The following is a 25,150-nucleotide window of genomic DNA, read 5'->3' as shown; positions in this document are numbered from 1 at the left end:
TCGCTTGCTTGTGCCAGGATCTGCTTCGTCAAGTATAGTAATCAAGGTTTTTTAAGCACCGTACTTGTACTTGTCACAGAATGAACGGAGAGTTATAAGTTACGATGCCTTAGATATATAAGGGCGACAAGAGCTTTCCCATACAACAACTCCGACCTTATCATGAGTATGTGTATATGAGTCACTACTGAATATTGACCTTCTGTCCCTTCTTACGTATAAAGAGCAGATTTCGATCAAGCAAATAATGTTCGAGCTACACCTCTTGGTGATCGTTACATTCGTAATTAAGTGGTGATATCCCAACGGACAGATGGACAAGTGTATCTGGGGGAGTAAATTTGTTTACAGGTGTGTATGAGCGTGTATGCCTCGGGGGTCATCTTCCTTAACGAACCATCCACATGGGTAACAAGGCGGAAAGATGAGAGAGAATAACGCATGGGGTAAACTCTAATCATAGTTTGATCTGAAATAGCTGAATTCTACACATATTAGCAGCCTGACTATGTATGTGATAGTCTCTTGTAAAGACGTCTGTTTTTTTAAGGGATGAGTTGCGTACGTGAGCTGGGTTTGTGGTTCTTCACCGTCATATCAGCCCTGTCTCAAACGGACCCGTGCTACTGTCTCCTTACTGTACATCTACCTCGATGCATGCATCAAATCAAATATTACTCATACGTTGTCCATATTACTGCACTTTGTCCATAATGGTGTGATAACACCAGCTTGATAACAGGTTTTGCATGTGCACCTAAACGTCGCATCCATTGCAATAGGGAGGTTGTCTTTCCATACAAAGTATTCTTCATAATAACAGCTTCTAAATGCCACACGAAAGATAGGGGTGGACATAATTTGGAAATCGAACGCGGATGATCTATAAAACGCGAACACACGAACAATCTGTTTAAGAGTGCCAACTCGTATTCTGATGGTATGGAATGAATTATAGGTTGAATATAACCGTTGTTTTTTTACCAAAATACCTACATACAGGAATCAACCCGTAAAGCTCCGGTCTGAAACTGATCTTCAGTAACCCATGCTTGTAAGAGGCTACTGCCGGGATCGGGCGGTTAAGCTCGCTGATTCAGCTCACACATATCATATCATCACATTGAGTAGATGGATGCTCATGCTGCTGATTAGTTACACACCGCCGCCTTACAGATGGAATATTGATTAGTGTGGCTTAAGACTAAACTCACTCACAGATAACGTATTATCTTAAACGTATTAAAGAATTAGAATGAATCTGGATCACCGTCATATTCAATCAGGTTTCACTCATAGCGACCTTGGAAGCTTCATACGTCATAAAGGATTACTTGGGAACCCTAACTGGACATTAATACATCCCTGGAGGCAGTTATGGCAGACACACGAGTAGAACTACCCAAAGGCGTCGACATTTTAACCCCAGTTGATATCAATATGAAACCATAAACTATGACCAAAGGTTAATGTTGGGATTACCAATGAATAAAATGGCAAATTTGACGAGGAACCAAGACGGAAATATCCTGTATTGTTAGCAATTCCCTGCAGACTCGTATATTTCTTTACAGTATTTCTTTTCTATAATCAGTTTGGTGCTTCAGTATATTAGTAATTACAACTTCTTCTTTCGACACAGTCCGTGAACGTGGTTGACCTTGTCGACTGAGACATTGTATTTAGTTGGACGGTGTCCAGTTGGACACGAAAGATAATTTTGACAGCGGGTTGGATCCGATTATGTGTCATCATGTTCGGCTTGTAACTTAACGAAACCCTTCAGACAGAACATCACCAAAGTGGCACACTTTGTCTAAGACAATAACAAATTTGTCTTTCTTTCCACAGAATTATGGAATGTATAACTGCAATTCTTTTAAAAGCGGCGCTAATCCATACACTCACTCACTCATTCATGACAATCCCAAATACATTTCTTGCCTTGAAAATTATCAACATTATACTTTAGAGGGCCCCTTCGGGCACCATTTTATTATAGTGTACGTCATTGAAACAGCAGAAGAAAAAAACAATGAACAATGAAATTTTTAGAACGAAATAAGAGACTCCTTTAATATGTCGCACAAGCAGGCATCATTGCCCGTATCACGATACAAGTTGACTCGAAAGTTTAACAGGTTTGAACATCTGTCAGTTATCTCTGACGTCGATGCAGCTGGCCTGATCAGTGATACTCTTCTTTCATCTGCAAACGATTTCATGTATGGGCTCATAAAAGACATGACTAGAAGAAATCCTAAAGGTGGCGGCTGTACGGTTTTAGTGTTTATCAGAATGGTGCATCTCGGTTTAATGGATGTAGAAGGAAATAGACGATAGGTGTGCCAGAGATAGATAAGAAGTTCTCATAAGGAATGAAAATCTACTGTAACACGTTCGGGGTTGTAATAAATTTCTTGGAGGTTGAATCACTGTTGAAGACAGTTGGTGTTGTTGATCTTGGTGTTTTTGTGGAATGTGTTTTCCATTTTGTTTTTCGACAATTTCAGACCACCGCCATATAACATAACCATTACTGCCTTAGACGGTACCCATCGGTGAGGCTTGCAGACTTGAACGTATTATTGTGTCCCATGTGCTCAAATCGATGCTCATGCTGTTGGTCACTGGACTGTGTGGTCCAGATTAGATTATTTACAGACCGCCGTCATATATATGGAATATTGCGGCGTCAAACTAAACTCACTCATTCTCTCACTCAAACAAACACAAATACATACATGCATAAACATTGCTGAATGGATAACATTTCTTTTTAATATTGTAATGAATAAACGTCGTGTTTATAAATCGCGTGTAGTTTAACAGGACAGAATGTCCAAAGCCCATGCATGGAAAATAGAGGTGATTTGAAGTTAAGTTTAAGACTGTTATGATATATGCAACAACAGCTGAGGTTTTACACATGTTGTATTTAATATCTTAGTACACGAAAGTGGGGTATGTATTTCTGATACAACTATTAACCTTTTTCTTCTTTGCATGAACCCAGTTGATCTCAATTCAAGGAGAATCTTTCTTGATTATGACTTTTCTGTGAACGGCTTTAACAGACAGCAAGTTAAATACGGCAAAAGTGGTGTAGTTCCTATATGGCGTTGGGATTTCAGGGAACCCCCAACACTATTATATTCTATTTATGCCGTTTTTAAGAAAAATATACTAATCCAGTTGCTATGCCTCCCACCACGGTTACTGAATTTAAAAATTGCGAAACACAAAGTTCATAATGGGTTGGGCTCATGCTGTGTGATTTCAACAGAGCGTATTGGAGAAAGTCGTAATGTAAATGAAAGCCATTATAACTAAATACTGTCGGGAATACACCCTGTCTTTTTGGACACTCATCCACTGTACACCTTCAGTCTAATCTTTGAAAGAATGTTTCACATGAGAAATATTTTAACACTTAGCTAGAATTCGGACTGGTAAACTTGGGTCGGTTTATTGCCGTTAGCGAACAATAAAAGCATTCATCAACGATTGTGTTCGTCACATAACACTGAATCGAATATGTGTTATTAAACACATTCCCATTCACTATTTTTATTTGGTTATTTGGTTATTTTGATTTCGTTGCCTGAAACATAAAATAAAGGAAAGTAAAGGCGTTAATGTATTTATAAGTAATTTATGAAAGGACTATCAAAAATAATGTTCAAGCGTACGTGACGTGAGCATTCATAAGCTTGTGAAATTCGGGGATGTCAATCACCCCAGGTAGGTATCCGGTGGTCTTCAATTACCTTCCTTGCAGGTTTGACTGTTTGGCCCGTTAGCACTTCTGTGACTGACAAAATTAAAGTAAGGGAATTGAGTCAAGTTGTAACTTATGCTTCGACCAAACTCACTGTCAAATGACAAGTACCCTTTTACTGATGTAACCGACAGAATGGAAATAGAGCCGTCAGTAAAAGCACCTAGTCAATTTCATAGGGTGAGTGAGTGTGTGTGTGAGAGAGAGTGTGGGAGTGTGTGTGTGTTTTGTGTTGTGTGTGTGTGCATGTGTGTGTGACCAAGTCACAAGCTGTGGTACAGACCGCATGATGATGTATTTGGCTAGTTTGGTTTGTCAGCAATATTCCTGCCATATGGCAGCGGTCTGCAAATAATCGATTCTGGACCAGGCAATCCAGTGATCAACAGCATGAGCATAAATCTACGCAATTGGGAACCGATGACAAGTGTCCACCAAGTCAGCGAGCCTGAGCACCCGACCCCGTTAGTCGCCTCTTATGGGAAGCATGGGTTGCCGAAGACCAGTTCTAACCGGACTTTCAATTCTAATTAGGCAGATGAGGATGGAGCACATGTAAGACATATGGTGAGATGATGTGGTACCAAAAGCTCTCGGTTATCTCACTTAAAAAGAGGCGTGTATGTTGTGAGTCCTGTGTCTGTGTATATGTATGTGTTCGTGTGTGTGCGTGCGTGCATGCGTGCCCGTGTGTCCGTGTGTATGTGCGTATGTATGTGTGTGCTTGTAGAAACCCACACTAACGTACTGGACCAATGAGATACACTGCAGCGCAACATACAGTCAGATACAGTTTACTGAGCGAACCATTCCTTATGTGCCTTTAGTGTGGCGTGCCAGGCACTGAAAAAAACAAGCACCATCTCTTGTATGACGCAACTACTGCCGCTCTCCGGACAGATACACCGTAGGTACGTTAGCGAAGGTGAAATACTGAAATACCTTTAAGATTTGAATCAGTAGGTACTTGGATTCGAACCTACAACCAGCAGCTAGATACAGCTTACGTACGCATGGTTGCACTAATAACATCATAGAGGTACAGGTTACCTCTGTGCTACCATCACCGCCCCCTCCCCTCCCCTCTCTCAGCATCCCAATAACTGATCATAGTTTCTCGTAACAATATGTCCCCGGGCTGCTAACTGAAACCTCGACCCAGGTAGAAATGTTCAAGCCAATACGTGATGTCCCCAATCCGCTCCAGCCATTGTGTTCGGAACTTTCCATTTCGTCAGTTCGCACGCCGTCTTCTTATCTCAACAGGCTTCTATTTCTATTGTGTCTTGAACGAATTTCGTTTTTCCTGGGTTTATAATAACTACCCCGTCTGTACAGCCGTTGGTGAAAAGTTAATGTCAGCTTATATTCCGGTATAGAATATTGTATCACGGTTGACTAAATCGTGTAGTAAAGCTGGTTAATCAGGCTTCACGCTGCGGAGGATGTCGTCATTGGCCCCGTTTCGCTATGAATCTACACCATCTTTTTCACCATGACGAAAATAACATTGAAGATCAGATCTATAGTCTTCTATCTCAGCGTGTCTTCATCAATAATGGCTCGTTCCACACACAAAGCTAATACGACCACAGATGTGTCACCCGATCAAATATATGTATACACTTGAAAAATATTTATAATATATTTCAATTATTTGCTTCGCTGTTGGTTTATGCCAATTCGATACAGTTGCGTGCATTTGTATGTACAAGGGAATTATCTATGCTAGCCCTTCGCACGACAGGGGGCTTCAAATTATAAGCTTTTACGGATGACCTACAGCGAATTCACAGGTTATCTGAGACAGCGAAGAAACTGAAGCTTTTCTATCATAGTGTGTTAAGCGTTACGGATGACCGGTGCCGACAGTTGCCATCAAAATTCAACGTTTTAACAGATTTCGTACGTTATCCGTGGGATAACTCAGATAGCATCTTTACACGGAAACAGTATTTGTGTAGCCACATTCTTTACGTAAAAGTGTTAGATGCGGAGTCAGGATCATTCAGAGAGATACACTTGAGATGAGGATGAAGCGGAGGGCCTATAAAGGATTTATACAGCTTTGATGGAAGAATGTCAGTCACGTGTAGTTTGGGGCCGATGTTGTGGGTAGCCGCCATATTAATATGTAAAGGTATGTGACGTACATCTTCCAGCCCACTCCCATCTTTTGATGTCCTGTTCTGTATGTTTTTCCCCAACTCCTGTTTTATGTTTATGGGTTAGCAAGACAGTCATATAGCAATGCACGCAATGGGGCCTGGTGTTTAATGGTGCTGTGATTCTGACTGCGAGTGACTGTTCCTTACTAGGTGATCTTAACTGAAGCCAGTTCCATGTTGCCTATGGTGATATCCCAACCCATCAATACGTTGACAAAACACATAAAGAACAAATTGTCATTTGGAATTACTATAATTATAAAAATGTCAGTTCCATATAAACCCAATTTGAAAAACGGGTCAAACAGAAAGCCGATTTATTCATTAAACTTAGTAAGAACGATACACTGCTTGACTCTCCGATATACACGATTTTGGTACAATAAATCTCTCAATAATTGTATGCCGGCAATAATTTTCAGAAATATTTCATAAAAAAAACAATAAATATTTGAAATTAATCAGGAGGCTCTTGCAAACTTTCATTACTTTACGAAATCGACAGTAAACATGTAGGGACATCATAACCAAATTATTAAAACCGATTTTTTTACGTAGACATGTGAACCTGTGCAACAGAAATAAGGAAACATACACACACACAAAAAAACCCAAAACAAACAAACCAAAAAACATATTGTTCAAAGGCTTTGAAAATGTAAGTTAACGGACAGACATACAAAACAGGAGTTTATATGAAACACACAAACATATCAATGCAGGTTCCACAGTTAAACACGCACAAGGTATTTTACAAAACGAATGCATTTGCTTCGGAGGTAAGAGTCCGAATAAATGAACTGGAATAATACGGTAACGTGTGGATGTGGTAACGTGGGATAAAGTTGCGAATTGAGGTAGAACATTAATACATGAACTGGAATAATACGGTAACACGTGTGGATGTGGTAACGTGGGATAAAGTTGTGAATTCAGGTAGAACATTGATACATGAAATGGAATAATACGGTAACACGTGTGGATGTGGTAACGTGGGATAAAGTTGTGAATTCAGGTAGAAGATTAATACATGAACTGGAATAATACGGTAACATGTGGATGTGGTAACGTGGGATAAAGTTGTGAATTCGGGTAGAACATTAATACAATCACCATCGTCATAAGTGCACTAATAATCCTACTTACCTAGTGAACCCTATTTCTCATTACAACCATTGTGCAGTTGATTTTCAATCTCAACTCCATGGGGAGGATGCAACGCAATCTGCTTGTGATGTGCTAGAAGGTTAACAGGGCCATCGCTTCTACCACTAGCCCAGCCAGTGCTAGGAGAAAAAGATCAAAACATGAACAAAGACTCTCGCTTTAGTGAGTTTCTGAGTATGGCTTTTCGCGCTTTTATCAATATTCCAGCAATATCGTGGCGGGGTGCTACAGAAATGGAATCAAACCCAGATCTCCTTATTAAGTCTTAATATGGAAACATCACCGGGATAATATTCGCTATTATATCCATCACATTAACCCTAATGTCGTATTCTTTAATACTCCAGTAATGGTATGTTGTAGCCTATTAATATTTGTGTACACACGCCACTGCAACGTTATGCGTATTATTATTAGTATTATACTGAAGTGATGAAGCGCAGATGTATGTGATCTGGCAGCGTCTCAGGTGATCGAAATGATGCCATTTGTCTTGGGGTATTAATTTTGTTTACCTTATGACAGGTTACCTTTGACCATAGTGTCATCGTCGAACAGACCCGTGAAGATCCAGGTTAGAGTAGGTCTGCAGCAACCCATGCTTGCCCCCAAAGTCGACTATGATTGTCGTGAGGGACTGGGTGACGGTTTCCAATTGCACTGATCGTCGCTGATGATGTTGAATGCTGGACTGTTTGGTCTAGACTCAGTTATTTACAGACAGTTGTCATGTAATTGGAATAGTGCTGAGTGTGGCATAAAACTTACTGACTCACTCAGAGTTGTTCAGATGGGGAAAAACACTGAACGACACTCTGTTGCTGTCAAAATGATGCCGAAGATCAGTTTCACGAAATATGCGAACGAAATCACATATTTTCTTCAAACTAACTTTCTGTCCGATGCTAAAAGTTAACACAACAGGCCAGTTATGACAAACAGATCAGCCCGCGGGAGACAAACTAGTTTCCTTTCCTTCCAGAGGGGCGGCAGATTAGCCTGGTGATCAAATCGTTAGCTCGTCACGACGAAGACCTGGGTACGATTCCCCACGTGAGTACAACGTGTGAAGCCCATATATTGTTTCCAAGGCCTGATATTACTGGAATATTGATAAAAGCATCGAAAAGCAAATCTCATTCCCTAACTTCTACTTGGCGATTGTTTATTCATTTGATTGTTTATTCTCTGTTGATCTCCTCTCAAGGCTGCTTGAGACAGAACCTAATATACACCCGGAGAACCCTGTGGACACAAGCTATTTTTGTACCCAAACACCGAAATAGTTAAAAATATTAATCAATATGTTTGTTATAATTATGGACAGCAGTTCTAATATATATCTTTAAGTTGTTCATATGTTTTGCAGTTTTGCATGTCCATGTCCCTCTCTGGGTGTGATCTACAAACATATTTTATAACTCAATTTTCGCTTAAGGCTTTTCAGCAACTACCTCTGCCTTTCCTTCTGAAATACCATCTTACTTCAGGATTCACAACTTTCCATACCAGGTCACCGAACGTTCGAACATCTACACATATTTCATTTACATATCTACATGTAGCCAGTGTTCGCCTTATCTGTGAAGAAGATTCAAATAAAACTACACTAAAATATCTGTAAAGGACCGTTACTGAAGTACTGTGCAGTGTTAGCGACAATATCCACGGAGCTGAAGCTGTCGTGAAAGTAGGTCCAGGGTATGGTATGACAGAAAATCACTCAAAATCATTCTAGATATGCGAGTATGTCCTCCGTCTATGTATCGGCAGATTTCTTTTAAAACATGTAGGCTACATTTTAGCAGAATATTTGTAAGTACCAAAATATCCGTGACTATGCTGGCACTCCTCATAACTGTGACTGGCAGAGTGAGTGACTTTAGTTTTGCTGCCACTTTTATCAATATTCCGGCAATACCCAACGGGGTACCAGAAACGGGATTTATACGTTGTACCCATATTGGGGAGCAAACACGGATTTTAGGCATGACTAGCAAACACTTTAACCACTTGGCTACCCCAAAGAACCATACGTAATTGCTTCATCTTACATATTGCTAGCCATGTGCAGACCATGTCATTTGTGTGACTCCTATGAATAATGCACTGAATTGATGAATAAACTGCAAATCATATAGTTATACAGTAGCTGTATTGACAACAGTTGTACTAGTGTTACCTTACCTTAATTGAATGTTATGTAAGTATTTTGCTACCATTGAACTGTGTTTTGGCCAATGTCGTGATTTCTTCCGCTTGTCTGTTTACAATCAGTCCATGCCGACTTTGACTGCCGTCGACACGGAATGAGTTGTAATGGTGGTTCATGTACAGCTGGCAGCTCCATGTGTACAGGGTGTAGCAGTCTGTCCCCTCCCAGAGAAGGATTCAACTGTGGTCTTGTGACAGGTGAGGCATTTACAAGGAGTGAGTGAGTGAGAGTGAGTGAGTGAGTGAGTGAGTGAGTGCAAGCCTAGATAGAAACACTATCCTTGACTGACACCAACTATTATATGTGCCTGTCATACTGAAAGGACAACTCTGCACACGTCATGGTGGCTCCTGGGACGGAATGTTCTAGAATGCTCCAGGATGACAATACTTTTCATGAACTTTTAAAGTCATGTTTGTTATGTACGTTTTCTGGGTCCATTTACACAAAGCTTGGAGTGAGGTGGATGTGGCTGCGATACTTCATGTGAGGCTGAAGCGCGGGAGATGGCGGAGGAATTAATAGAAAAGAGAGATGGTTGGGGGAGAGAGTGAGAAAAGAGAGAGAGGAGAGATTGATAGAATTGTGAGAGGGGAGTGAGAAGTGAGAGAAAAGAGAGAGGAGAGATTAGCAGAAGGGAGAGAGGGTGAGTGAGGAAAAAGAGAGAATAGAAAAGAGAGGAGAGAGAGAAGCTAGAGAAACGAGAGGGCGAGAAGTTAGAGAAAGCAAAAAAAAGGGTAGAGGGGAGAGACAGACAGAGAGAGAGAGAGAGAGAGAGAGAGAGAGAGTACCTACAAGTAAATATGCATTGAAAATGGTAACACCTTTGGCCATTACTTAGGAACTGGTTATCAACGTATGTGTATATATTATGTCTTGAAATAGATACCAATTGTAGAATATCTATGTACTAAATATTACTTTCCTTCAGCAAACTATCATGAATACAATCGAGTGACCTACATCACCGCAATATATCTGCGTCCCACCCCTCCATCCAGCCCTACCCCACCCCATCTCTCACATTACTACAATCTCCCCCGGGACAAAATGACCAGTAAGTAATGAAATCACTGACAACTTTCTGCAATGAATCTTTCAAATTATTTCCTTTTTGCGTTACCTCGTGCTAGGTGTTGCACCGCCAAGGGGCATGATTGGCCTCATTCCTGAACATCCCTCTTTGGCTATTGCAGTGGACACGCCCTCGAATTACAATAGTGTCACTCTATGTCACAGTGTATGTGATGGGTGGGGCGGGGTCAAGTGATGACCATAGTGAATGTTGGATGTTATGATGTCTATCCCTCCTCTCCCAGGGGTGAGAGCAGTGGGACGGAATGATGCCGATCGCCAGGTGGTGTTGTTAGATATGAAGAAAAATGAGTTGACTTTCCATAAGGACAACAGGGTGCGGTTGTCCTGGTGATGTAGTGGCCTGATCCGTGGAAATGCTTCGAAATAAAGTCCTGTTGAACAATCCAAACGGGGCCAGATGTTATCAAGAATAAGATAATTTTATATCTATGAAGCCATAAAGGGTTCTTTGTGTGTGGATATAAAGGTGGCGTATGAGTAATGGAGAATGTATGGAGAGCAGTTCTACCACAGAAACTGTCACTTGTACTATTAAGCCTCCGTGGGCAATATGATCCGCTAAACACGAGTGTTTGTCAATGCACCTAAAACTTCTCAAACATTATTTCACGATGTCTAAACATATTACATAAAATGGTCATGTTTAATATTTCATGATATGTAATACACCAAAATGTAATACTATTTACCATTAAATCGTGCATTTTCAATTACCTTTTTGAACTGTATGTGATAAATAGTATTAACGGCGTTACGTACTTGCCGACAGGAAACCCATTATGAAACGTATTATAATACTAAAATCATTTGATAGTATACACAAAAAAGATCCGATTAATGTAAAAAGTTTCTAATATATCACCAATGTCAAACTGTACATCCGTATCAATGTGATCAAACTGTTGGAAATAGTCACGAGGTACCACTAAAAAGTAAAAGAAATTTATTTCACCTTTCTGTTATTGTGCTGGATTTTTTAGTTATTTCTTTTCCAACAGCTCCTTTATTTTATTTCTTTTTTTTTATCGTACGGCAGCAACAATACTCTTAAAGATTTCTGTAAGATCTGGCAACACATAAAGAGACATGCGCGAAGAAGATCCAGACATTGTGGAGTTCTTGTGTAATTTAATAAGTAAAGCGTCACGTGATACTGTCCTGGGCGAAGTTGGGTGTAAATTAGCAACACGAGTACACCTGAGTGACGTCATGCAACAAGCAACATATCCTCCCCTTTTTATGCTAACGAACGAGCATGTCATTATAACCCTTTCGCACCTGATGTACTGATATAATTTTTTCGAAAATCTTTTGCGTCAGTTTCTCTATTTAGTCGAGATTAGTAATGCTATGAAGGTGACATATATCAAGACGATTTGTCGTAGTCATTCCTACAATCGCTTGACGAACATTTTAATCCAATGGCCATTCATGAAATAATACCGACGTGGCAAAGCTTGATTACTCTGTTATCTGTACTGTTCCTACCCACAAAATGTCCATACGTTTGGATAACATAAAGCTGTGACAGGATCTTCTAAATTTATGCAGCTGCCAACGAATGATGCCGTCCACCCTTAAGCATACGTCCAATTACAGTGCTTGTGTCCCGTGTTATTTTCGTATGTACCAATCCAGATGGAAATACAATCAGCTGCCAGTGCCTCTGTATTCACAATACAAATTATCCTTGCTCTAAATTTCAAACGTTTCTTTATCCCTTTTTCTGGGTTTTGTAGATGAAATTTAATACTGCCTAATATATCGCCTGACCAAGCACATACAATCTTTTCTGTACCACTTGTACTCTCGCCGGGAAGCCTGTCACATCAAAACAAACATGGTGTCGTCTCGTGTTGCCGTGACAAAAATATATCTGTCCGCGAAATACTTTAATTCAGGACTCTGCATATTTTGATTAACTGTATTTTGGCATTATTTACCCACAGGTATAAGGACCTTTAGTTAGTTGAACAGAGTTACGTTCCCTATCCAAGTCAGGATCCAGCGATTATTCCTACTTGATGTTCACATATTAAATAAACTCTGTTTTGTCACATTCACCTGAGGATGATGATCTTATGGCTCTTACGCCCCCCACCCCCCCTCCCCAGTCCAATCCACTAAACCCAATCCACTCGCTACTTCGCTGCTTTCAAAATGCATGTTTGTAGATCTCGTGAATTCAACAACATGTAACAACACGAAGTGCGAAAATGGAGGAACATGCTACGCAGGGGCAGATAACTCTACTTCCTGCTATTGTCCAGAGGATTACTACGGACTCACGTGTTCGTACAGGCAATGTAAGGAAATTACAATCCATATATATAATCATACAATAACCGTATAATCGAATCGTATACATCGATTCGTATAATTATTATAATGTTTGATAATATATGCTAAAATTGTCTGGGTCTTGAAAGGTCCACACTCTCTCAATACACATCCTTAGAGGTGAACTTGCTGCTGCCATGTTTCTCCTGTGATGAATATTCAGAAGCCCGAATTGATCTTCAGTAACCCATGCTTCTCGTAAGATGTTATCGGAATCGGGTGGTCAGACACGCTGACTAGGTTGACACGTGTCATCGGTTCCCAAATGATGCTCACGCTGCTGATCACTGGACTGTCTGGTCTACACTCGATTGTTAACAGAGGGCCGCCATATAGCTGGACTATTGCAGGGTGTAAAAAAACCCCAAACAATCAACCAACTCATTTCATGACATAAACATTTTGTTATAGCTATACAGCTCAAGGTTCAGCTGCCAAACGGAAATAGAGTAAAATCCATTGGTGACCCAGTCTGATCACTGAATCCATTCATTCACATCTTGCAATATTCACAGGTTTCTTTGGATAAACCATATCCTTGAACCCCAAGGATGTGACAACAAAAGTGCACATTCAACGATACAGTCTGATCCAAATTGGAAAACACATAGAAATTACTTAAATCTTCAAGACAGGTATTTTTAAGTGTGCTTACAGTCTGTGAAAATGCCTTCCTTTTCACAGTCTGTCTATCAAAAAAATAAATGGTTGTGTAACTAAAGAACTGCAGACCCTTACTTATAATGCATTGTATTTGGAGTGAGTGAGTTTAGTTTTACGCAGCACTCAGCAATATTCCAGCAATATGGCCGCGATATGTAAATAATCCATTCTGGACCAGATACGCCAGTGACCAACAGCATGAGCATCGATCTGCGTAAATGGAAACCGATGACATGTGTCAAGCAAGTCAGCGAACCTGACCATCCGAGCCCGGCTTTTAAGAGAAGCATAGTCGCCTTTATGGCAAGCATGGGTTGCTGAAGGCCTATTCTACCCCGGGACCTTCACTGGTTCATCGCAGTTGGAAGTTCATTTCAATAGTTCCGTGGTAAACCTAATAAAGTCAAATTATAGAGTTAACCAGAATTTAAGGAGTGTTGTTCAGAAGTTATTGCAATTGCTTCTGTGGTGACAACCTAGATGACGCAGAGAGCACTGCAACTAAGATGACCATCAACATCAACCCATCTTCCAACTTCCTCGGCCTTATCTACATCTCCGGCTACCGGAACATCCCTGACTGTCTCCTAACACGTGTTCCTGACCCCCCTGACCCAGCGGACGACGTCCCCGACTACTGGGAGGGATACTATGGAGTGTTCAACCACACAGGGGGTGTGTGTGGGAGCGCCTCAAAGGTGAGGGTTAAGGACTGACTTGCTGTAGGCTGGGTGGGTGGAGGGTGGGGAGGAAAGTGGTCTGGGGAAGAGAAGATACGATAGAAGTAATAATTTAGGTACTATCTCAACGTGTTGTGTGTCGGAAGAGAGGAATAGGTACTATCATACGGGCCAGAAGTATCGGGGCACCTAAGGTTTAGGTCAGATTCACCAGGGATGGCTGTGAGGAGGCTTATTAGGTGAGAGATCAAAACTAAATGGATGCGAACGGGGTTGTTGATGTCGGCCTCATGATCAGACCAGTGGCTTTCTTGTAGACGCCTTGCGGGTGAGGGAAATGTTATGTCGATGTGCAATATGTGAAGCCCATTATTTTGTGTCCCCCGCCGTGATATTGATTGAATATTGCTAAAACGACATACAACTATACTCAGTCAGTCATTCAGTCGATGCCTGCCCGGCTTCGAGTATGCGGAAAATTGCGGTCCCAGGTTCGAAGGCGACGTTGAAGACAATATGTCATCCGACAAGTTATGACTTATTAAGTTTGTATATATCATTACAGTCATGCATTTGGTTACCTGCCAACTTTGTCAAAGTGTATGATACATTTAACACATGTATATGTCACTACTTCTACAGTGATGGTATTACAAAATCATGTACTGATTATTTTATAACACACTTGAGGATCAATCTTACAAGTACACAATCCCCATCTTGTTTTAGAATAGTACAACTGTAGTCCGCCAGGTGACCATCCAGTTCAGAGACACCTACATCACCGGTCTTGACCTTCAAGTGACGCTGACTAACACCCTCAACCTCAGTGGCGTCGACGTTGTTTCATCGTCTTTTTCCGTTGCTGCAGACGAGTATGTCAGTGGATCATTCACGAATAAGCTAGATTTTCAAACTAAATAATTGTAATGCAAGAAATGGCAAACCAATAGTAAATTATTTGCTACAGGTATGAAAAATGTAGCTCTCTGGAAGCATATCTGGAGTGTTTCATTGGCTAGTTTTAGTCTGGACTGAATAAAGTTTGTAATGTTCTACTTCCTAGTTTAGGATGTTTTCGTTTCTTGCTATATGTATTTGGTATTGTGAATTTGGTATTGTATTTCCCTATTTAAATTGTCTAATCTAAAAAGAGTCGAATACCATGCTTGAAGATTATACCATCACAAATTGTGCCCAAACTAATTGTGGCTATGTTGATTAAGCTTTTGTACTTTTTATTTACTCAAATGGGTTAAACTATCTGTCAGTATATATATGTACCATTAACTATGCTCTTCAAATAAAGTAGGGGAACTGTACTTTCAATCTACGATTGTCGAAATAGGGAGACGTATATGGGATTGAATCAATGTTGATACAATGATAATGGATGTTTTGAGAATGCATCATCACATGGATTTTATTCAAAGCAAAGCTGTTCGTACAGTTATCCCCCTTGTAAGGTGACTGGAGTATGACATGAAAATTTCAGGTGTACAATTTTCAGTCAGTTGTGTGCGATCTGACCCTGAAAACCCTGACCATGCACAGATGCAAGATAATTATCGGAAAAAAGGGTCTTTAATGACTTATCGATCTGCCTGAAAAACGTCAAGATTCATAATGACATCCAATGCACGTATAGGAGGCTCCAACGTTGAACACGTGCTTCAAATGCATTGTGTTTGCGTGGGGTGATACCATTGAAATGATGCTGCATACACAAGATGAATGTCATTGTAACGTTCCGCAATGGGTTTTCTTTCTTCCAGACTTCGTAGTTCAGTTCCCCTACTTTTTTTAAGAGTATATATCCGGTTATGTTGAGATAAAATTGTTACCTAGTAACAGGTACAATCAAGAAAACGATTACAAATTCTTATTCAAATTACCCTTTGGTGTACAACAAAACAAAAAAAAACACGTGCTGTCGACGTAAACGATGTTCCAGTAAATCACGAAGTCCTTTAATGAATATAGATTTTTTGTTACAAATTGACATGTTCAAAACGGAGCCATGCAGATTACTTGAAATGTCTATCAGACAACAGTTCCTTAAAATCAGTCCATGTTTGTTTCTTTTTTTTAAACTCCACAGGTTTGTTTTGAAACGGCAGGTGGTGAGCAGTACATTCAATCCGGTTACCATGGTAATTACCACAGTCGATGGAACTGTTGTGGTGGACACACCTGTGTCTGTTGGCATGGTGCTTGTGTTTACATTCAGCGTCCCCCCTTCTGGTAACTATGCCACTAACCATTATGCTCACTTACAGGAACTTCCTTGCATTTTGAGTTCGGCATGACATAAGAATAAATGTCCTTATTAGCTCAAAGTACAGATGTGCCTAACAAGACTATTCACTTCAAACGTTTCCGTAAAACTACGTCTCTCGGAAAGATATAATTCCCAGTTGTCCGGATTAGCAGTGTCTGGATCAGCAAAATTTAGCTGTGGAGTGATGTCTTTAACATGCGTGTAAAAGAAGTTAATGAAAACAGTAATCTACAAGGAATTCGTGACTGACACGGTTTCTCATATGAATATTCATAATTCCGGATACCCGTGAGGATCCGGGTTAGAATTGACCGTGCTTGTCGTAATGAGCGACTAGCGGGATCTAATCTTCCATTTCGCTGGCATAGTTGACAATTGTCATCGTATCCCAAAAGCGTGATTCTGTTGATCACTGGATTGCTTGGTCCACACTTGATTATTTAAAGACCGCCTCCATATAACTGGAATAGCAAACAAGCAATAACAGATATAATCTCAGAACACTCGGCCCTTCCTGACAAATACTTTTGTGAGCGATATGTTAATATAATATATATATCATGATATATAGGTTCGATAATTCGAACGATTTCACTATTCAATACCACAGAAGATACTCTGTCTCGAATATGTGTGTACAGAAGCATATGTTTTTGGACTAATAAACGAATGTGTCAGTGACGACACCATATGGATACAGGAAATGGTGGGCATGTCTTGCTCAGCGGGTATCAACGCCGTGTCTTTGAAAAGAGTTGTCATCTATAAATTGTGTCTACTTCTCATTTGTTAACCCCCCAGAAATGCCTGTCAGATCAGCTGTATCTGCGATACCATGTGATCGCTGGACCAGAAAATCCAGTGACTGATTTTGCCTAACCTTGCCGCGTACAACTGCAAGGAATGTCACCTTCTGGGTGAAACGCGCAATATTGCATATGCATGTGCAGTAAATGACTGGCGGACTGTGGTTTAAGAAATATTTCAGATTATCACGTTAAGGGACACACCAAATCGGCTAGAAAATAGAACATAGGTCCTGGGCTTAATTGAGAGTACGCTTTCTCCACAAAACTACGCGTGAAAGATCCAGTTTAATGGTGACTTAATCGAAGCAATTAGCATTTATATAACCTCAGCGTTAACTAGTTAACAAATCATGTGCATTAATATCATTCAAGGACCCATCAACGGAAAAGACATGAACATACACCAGAACAGTTTGTCAATTATATCCTCCCCTCGAGCGAATTATCAATTGTATGTAGTTAACATCTTCTAAGGACATTTTATTTAATCAGGTGTTTCTACTTTCTCCTTTAGGGGTAAATAGACATCTGGAGCCAATGACCGAGGTCCATTCTGACGCATTAATTTAGTTCAAGGTCCAGATGTAAACAAACGAACCAGATAAAGATCATTGATCAGGCCACAATCATTACTAAATGGTCATGATGACCCTTTGATAACAGCGTATAGACAAACTAAAATTTATTCTCGTCCGACATACTAAGATAAGACGTTTAACAGCCTCCCTTCACAAAGACGAGAACAGCGTAATCGCATTATTTACAACTGATGGCAAATCAGACATTTCGTAAGTAAATGCAAATATGTTTCTGGAAAGCATTGCACAGTGATTGAAGCGGCCTAGAAATCATGTTCGTTACGAGATTGTATGTTTAGAGTTTGCAGCTTTGAGACTTGAGACAGTTGTCGTCACCAACGGTCCTCCTGATACAGCGACAGATGCTGTTACCTTGGTTACAGGAGGGTAAGAGAATTGCAACATATGTTCCGTGAACGGAAAATAATAATTTCTGATACATCTATACATAATGCACATTATTTTGTGAAATGCATCTCCCTTAGTACACATATTCCGGACCATGGACGAGGTCGTTTAAATTAAGAGTTTTCGAAAATAACGAAAAAATCCTCAGTTCATATTCATGAAAACTGCAAGCTGAATTTTGTCAAATCCTTTGTCAGAAACTGAACAATGTGACGAGAGTTTCTGGACTTTTAATATTTCTTTCCGAATTTAATTGAGACGTGTTATTAAATATTTATTGGTGAATAGAGTTTGTGGATGAATATGCCATTTGTTTCCTTGAAGGTGTTTGGACACGACCGTGTTATCGGTGTTGGAGGACATCCCCGGGCCCCCTGACCCTGCCGTTAAGTCAACTATCACTTTCCGACTGAGAACCTTTAAGTTTATCTCTAGCGACATCATTGTTCTCCGGTTCATTGTGAAAGTCTGCATCGTGGACGACGACTGTGAACTTGTGAGTATACGAATGAATACGTAATCGGCAAGAACAAAACATGCGTACCAAGACCCTCCTTCCGTGACCTGTACGGGTTAAAGACGATGCCCAGCACAAAAGCATTGGATAAATGAATATAGTTTTACGCCGCTTTTAGCAATATTCCAGCAATATCACGGCAGGGGACACCAGCAATGGGCTTCACAGATTGTACCCATGTGGGGAACAGAAACCGGGACCAGCGTAACGATGGAAACCGTTAACCTTTAACCCTTCCCCGCCACCCAACACGTACCAGTTAAAGTAAGAGAATCAGATCAGTTGAGGTTACTTCGTGTAATCGAACCCCGTAGCTGTTGATCGTTGCTCACGATATCTACCACTGGGCTCTCTGGTTCAGACACGCTTATCTATAGGCCGTAATGTAGCTGGAATGTTTTTGAAGGCGTCATAAAACAACGCTCAAAGTGGAGGGCAATACCTCCGGCCACATTCGTGTCTGGTCTGTCAGATGAGCAGTTTCTTTATTCAGAACACCGAAGACATGTACATGAAATAATATTTGACAGTGATTAGACACATAATGGATATTTGTTTAAACGTTTCCTCACTCATGTTTACTGTTTACTGGGAGAATGATTCGCATTCGCGGGTTGCTCTAGAATACTGGTCTAATTTTGACAGCTATGCGTACATGATCCGAGTGTTCTGACGTCATTTGTTTTCAGGTCACGTGTCCCAGCAGTAGTCGCCGGAGACGTTCTCTTGACCAAGACGAAGCCGAGTTGACCAGGGTGGTTACGATATTGGATCCACAGCCCAATAGGTCAAGTAGGTACTCTTGGATTGATCCGGCAGTGGGTTGGCGTGTGGAAGGGCTGGCACAGGCACAAGTTATGAAGCCACACGTGGAGGTGTTACATGCGTGAATGTGTCTCTTACATGGATGTGTCCCGTACACCAATGTGTTCAGTGCATGAGTGTGTCGCCAACATGAATGCGTCTAGTACATCAATATGTACAGTGCATGGATGTGTCCCCAGCATCAGTGTGTTCAGTGCATGAATGTGTCCAGTGAATGAATGTGCCCCTAGACGAATGTGTCCCATAGGGAATACATGTGTGCCCTATATGAATTATACAGTGCATGAACGTGTCCAGTGCATGAGTGTGTCCCCTACATTAATTGTACAGTGTATGAATCGGTCGCATATATGGATGTATCCAGTGAATGAATGAATGTGCAGGAATGTGCCCTCACATGTCTCACTCACTAATATATATTAACCATTTTATACATGGCCAGTGTTTTTTCAGGTCTTGGACATTCGGAACAAGCAGCAAAGAACTCCGGAAGTGACGTTTTCCTCATAACTGTGACGTCAGAGGCCACTGTACTCATTCTGTTTTCGGCAGTACTTGGGATAATAATAATGTGTTTCTGTCGACGAAGGAAGTCCCGTGTACACCAACAGACACAGACGGAGAGCAGGGCCCTCGTACAGAGGTACAGAAACTAACTTAACAGGACATCTCTCGGACATATTGGCCGTGCCAACATTTTTCACAGATGTATAGGGACATCCGCTGACAACTGAACCTTCGGCAACATGATGCTAGTTTTGAGACACGAAATTATTCAACGTTTAGTTTGTGAGCGTGCGCGTGTGTGTGTGCTTGTGGGTGCATGTTGGTGTGAGGAGCTATTGAAGGATATTTCATCTTAAAGCCACTGGGTGGACGTAAAATACTCATGTTTCATATGTCCTGTGAGCAGTGAATACTTTTTAAAGCCTTTAAATCGAATTTCCTGCAACAGAATGTCTCTTCCTGAAGATGTTGTAGTTGTCTGCCCTGTGTATAAAAGTTACCGTACTGAGGATGCTCTCTTGGCATCTGAATCTTCACGTAACGTGATCGGAATGCGAAAATGAATCCATTCGGATCATTTGTTGCATCGCAATCATCATCATCATCATCATCATCATCATCATCATCATCACCAACCGAGTGGTCTGTCTGCAATCTGAAAACCTGGCCGTTTGACCACACATAATCATCCAGGCCTGAACACCAGGACATCATTCAGCCATCGAAGCCCATTGGCACAACTGGAATTTTCTTTACAGCGGAGTTTATATATTACAGCCTGTAACATAAAAACTCAAGAAACAAGTGTTCGCACAAAACACACGCAACTACCAAAGAAACATATGTTCATTTATTTCATGTTGAATAAAAATATAACGCCGCTATCAGTTTATGCACGATGTAAAAAGTTGTTTTCTCACGCTAGACATTTTCGAATTTGTACAAAGTACATGTTTACATCATTAAACATAACGTTATTTTCCTGTACAAGAGGTAAACAAATATGCATGTTTAAAATGATCACAGTGACGAGTGGCAATCACCCAAGTGTTGACAATGTAAAAAGATTCAAGTATATGTGTTCATTTTGAATCCACGTAAGCAAGCAGGAACATGCATTGCTGAAGATACATGTGTAATTATATTGTTTTCCATGAATAAATTGTACAGTATTGAAATCGTGGTTGTTTGAACAACTTTCTACAATGATATTGTGTCCTCTCGGGGAATATGTATTATATGTCATTGTGTTGCTAAATGTGCATTTCAAAGTTATACCAAATATCCTCCCAAACCTGATGTGTTATATCACTATATTACAATGATAGTTTGGTACCTGATGCTAACATAACCACAATCGCATAAACATTACAGGTCAAAAGCTATAATACAGCTAGACAAGGAAACAACTAACAACAAGCGTGTATACGTTTGCATAGCGAATAATTCACAGAAAATATTTCAGTGGAAAATGTACATTTTATTGTTCTTGTAATGATTTTCTATCTATTACCACAACCTTAATAATTGCATACAGAGAATTTGCGCACCTTAAAATTAACTAACGTTTCACTGCAAACATTAAACCTCACCAACGTTATTCCCCCATATCCTCTTTCCAGTCTTTGATTGTATGTTTCTACAAACCCGGCGCAGACAGAACTATCTGGCATAGGAAAAGTATCTCCTTGAGGATTCGATTTTGTAAAACAGTTGCTAAGCTTTTCAAAACTTCACTAGACTGACCATAAATAGTGTAGACTATATGTCCACAGTACAGCAATACTACCCGTGACAAGTACATCGCAAATCAAACATCGATCGTTGCTTGATTTTAGTCACCATCAGCCATAAGGTTTATATTCTGTTTTGTATTTTCACTACTAAACAGTCCACATTAATACAAATCTGGGAATATTCTTGCCATGAATGTGTTTTTACTGCAGCAAAAATATTTGGTAAAGTGTTTACTTGAAAAGATCAAATGTGGCGTCATTCGTTATCTTTCCACAAAACTATAGGGTTTTTTTAAACCTTGGACAGATAACTTCTGTACCTTAACTGGACTCGTTGACATCAAACTTCATCTAATAACTGTATATATTTGTTAAAGTGCACGAGATTATTTGTGGTGGTGGAAGGCGCTACTTTGGTATTGCAACATTACAGCGTGGTCTAATTAGTCCCCTCTTCCATAAGATATTATAAGTTGTTCACCGGTCCCGGGGGGGGGGGGTCCATGGGTTGATGTCAAGTTCGTTTATGTTTATGGTCCCTGAGCCCGAACATAAACCGAACACCTTAACCCCTTGGATGCCACAGGGACATATATATCCATCCTCTTCAACCCCCGCTTTCAAGTCCAACAAAATTCTAAATATATCACGCACACAAATATATTTGAACACAATCGCCCTATCCTTCCGATTACACCTTCACATTTGTGATGTAATTTTGCGTATCATTCAGATATTTTTCCTGAAGCTAATTTCAGCATCTACGTTTAGCCTATATACATGTTAGAAGATCACATGTAGTAATTACTGCAAGACGTGCTTCAGTTCCTGTCATGTACACTAGTCATTGCAGCCATTACTAGATTTTGCTTACAGGAAAAATAGATTAAATTTTAGAATTCTCCCTTCCCTCTATTTGCATTCGCAAAGCATCGGTAATTTTCGTACATCATACGTATCTCAATGTTATTCGAGATAAAATGGCTACATAAAGAAAATACGAAAAGGTTAAAACTCTCGTCATTATAATATACACATTTAAGTAAGTCACTATAGTTTTATCGATATTCCAAAGAAACATCACGGGCGACACCAGAAATAGGCTTTCTGCATTGTGCTTATGTAGGGAATGGAACCAGGGAAATTCTTCTTGACGAGCGAACGCCTTAACCCCCTAAGCTACCCCGCCGCCCATGAATACGTTTCCTTAAGACAGCGTTTGACAGTGTATTTGTCAACATTCAGTAATGTCGTTCGGATTAACTAATATCAGATCACAGCACGGATGAAAGTCCCTTTGGTTATATACTCTTCAAATAAAAATAACCATACAACCCCAGCACAAGCGTGCCAAGCGGAAAATATTGTCAATTGCAATTATCGCAACAGAATAGGTTTCCTGGATATACAGGGTTTCATTTGAAAGCCACTTAACTGGGATAACTTCACAAAGATAATAGAATTGTAATACATTGCCAGTGATTTTAGCTCAAGCAAAATAAATGTGAAAATTATAAAGTGGATCACTCGAAACCAGTGATGACGCCTGGCGCTTGTTTCGGCGAACAAGACAAAATAGTGGTGACAATTGCAAAATGTATTAATCAAAAACACTGAAAAACCAGGTGTTTCCGAAAGGGCATCGACTTCACACTGAAGCAAATCCCCTTTGGCAAACATGACATAACAGAAGTGAAGAGCGTGTGAATGGGTCGCTCTAAATCAGTGATGACACCAGGTGTTTGCTAAAGGGAAATACAGACTTAACACTGACGCTTATTCCGTTTGGCATCAGTGATCAGTGATGCCATAAGGTGTTCGAAAGAAAGGAGTAATTTTAATTGTGCTCCTTCCCTACTGGTACAAACATAAAGTAAATCAACAAAACGGTTGTTATTTTCAAAAATTTCAAAGACACTCGACCAGAAAAGGAGACTATCCTGGTGTTGAGATTATCTTCAAGCAAAACGTCTGCATATTCTCAACTTTTCCTTCAGCCAACAAACCAGTACCAGCTGATGAGACGAGACACTTGGCAGACTAAAAGTTGGCTGGAGAGAGTCGCGGAAGGGACATGGAGGGCTGGTATTCCGACTGCGGAACGTCGACGACCTTGGTGCTAGTCTTCAGCAGCTTGCAAGTCATCACCATACAGGCGATCATGAGGATGATGACAGCTGCCGCCATTACCGCCAGGACAACGATGATCTCTTTCTTCATCAGACATTCGTTATCGCCTGCCTGTTTGGAGGATTCGCTCTTGCATTCATCTACAGACGGAAGTTAGAAAGTGTGAAAGTCGGAACCCGAGTTCATCATCCATGAGTGTCAGATTTTCTGGATGGTTTACTTTTTAGTGAAGAATACATATCTGGTAAATACTCACAACATTGACACTCAGTAATACAAATTATATTAAATGGTAGTTTTTATATCATCAAGTGATCAAAAGAGAATATTACATTTAGGCTAAGCATCTCAGAGATATTATAATAAGTCGAATCTGTCAAAACCGGCATCTGTCCAACCCGGCAAGTTAACACCGGCATGAAAACCTCAGTCCCATCCATGGCTTGTACATATATCGTCAACTCTATAATCCATCCAGCACTTTGTCTCAACCGGATTATTTCTTCAGTCCCAATGTGTGTCAGTTTAGAGAGATTTTTGCTGTTGGTGGTGTTGGTGTTGAAGACGGTGGCGGTGGTGGTAGTTGTGAGCAGTAGTTTGTGTGTTTGTGTATTGATGCAATCCAATTAAGTCAGCACGATTGACCACCCGATCCCGTTAGTCGCCTTTTAAGACCAGTATAGGTTACTGACAACTAATTCTATCCCGGTTTCTTAATTGGTCAGTGGTGTCAGTAGTGGTGGTAGCAGATGTGGTAACTGAGGTGGAAGTATCAGCATTAGTGTTGTTGCTGTCATTGTTTGGTATTACCTTACGTCATCTGTATACAACATCTCAGACAATTTTACATTTTATGACAAAACGCTGAACTGATGTCTCAATATCTGGAGGGTCATAATCTGTTTATCTTTTTTTTTCTTCTACACATTCTCAGGAAAATGTAAGGTAAGGAGGGGATAATGTACTCGGAACTATGAATGACACGTGTGCCCCCCGTATGCACGGTGAATTTCAGTTTACCTGGATTCTTATCTGAGGGAGACTGCCCGGTCGCAGCTGCTGCTTGAGAGTCCTCGGTAACCTTGACAACCGTCTGGATGGTCTTCTCTTCTCCAGCGTCCCTCTTCCGGCGCCCGGGGTTTGGTGGCGACGCCTGTCCGTTACAGTTACCCTACAACAATCAACACGTATCGGGCACGTTGGAATTGTTTTGAAAGAACTGGACAGGATATGGTGTATATAGTTAT

At 40.5% G+C, this 25,150-nt stretch overlaps 2 protein-coding genes across 2 annotated transcripts in view; one reads left to right on the top strand and one right to left on the bottom strand.

Annotated features, from left to right (window-relative positions):
• Positions 1 to 5,806: 5,806 nt before the first annotated feature.
• LOC137298980 (EGF-like domain-containing protein 2) lies at positions 5,807 to 20,869 on the top strand. The gene is made up of 10 exons (XM_067831411.1): positions 5,807 to 5,921; positions 9,394 to 9,528; positions 12,604 to 12,735; positions 13,913 to 14,130; positions 14,842 to 14,987; positions 16,214 to 16,356; positions 18,080 to 18,167; positions 18,513 to 18,684; positions 19,395 to 19,497; positions 19,984 to 20,869. The coding sequence occupies exons 1-10, from the start codon at positions 5,861 to 5,863 to the stop codon at positions 20,184 to 20,186; spliced, it is 1,401 nt and encodes a 466-aa protein (XP_067687512.1). The 5' UTR covers positions 5,807 to 5,860; the 3' UTR covers positions 20,187 to 20,869.
• A 3-nt stretch (positions 20,870 to 20,872) lies between these two features.
• Positions 20,873 to 25,150, bottom strand: part of LOC137298979 (EGF-like domain-containing protein 2) — a 28,862-nt gene continuing 24,584 nt past the window's right edge. The window contains exons 10-11 of the mRNA XM_067831410.1: positions 24,924 to 25,074; positions 20,873 to 24,043 (exon numbers count right to left, since the gene is read on the bottom strand). Of these exons, the coding sequence (XP_067687511.1) occupies positions 23,814 to 24,043; positions 24,924 to 25,074 (381 nt within the window). The 3' untranslated portion in view covers positions 20,873 to 23,813. The remainder of the gene's footprint in view (positions 24,044 to 24,923; positions 25,075 to 25,150) is intronic.

The sequence above is a fragment of the Haliotis asinina genome, chromosome 10, assembly GCF_037392515.1.
Source record: "Haliotis asinina isolate JCU_RB_2024 chromosome 10, JCU_Hal_asi_v2, whole genome shotgun sequence".
NCBI classification, from domain to species: Eukaryota; Metazoa; Mollusca; class Gastropoda; order Lepetellida; family Haliotidae; genus Haliotis; species Haliotis asinina.
This window is presented reverse-complemented; position numbering and strand designations above follow the sequence as displayed.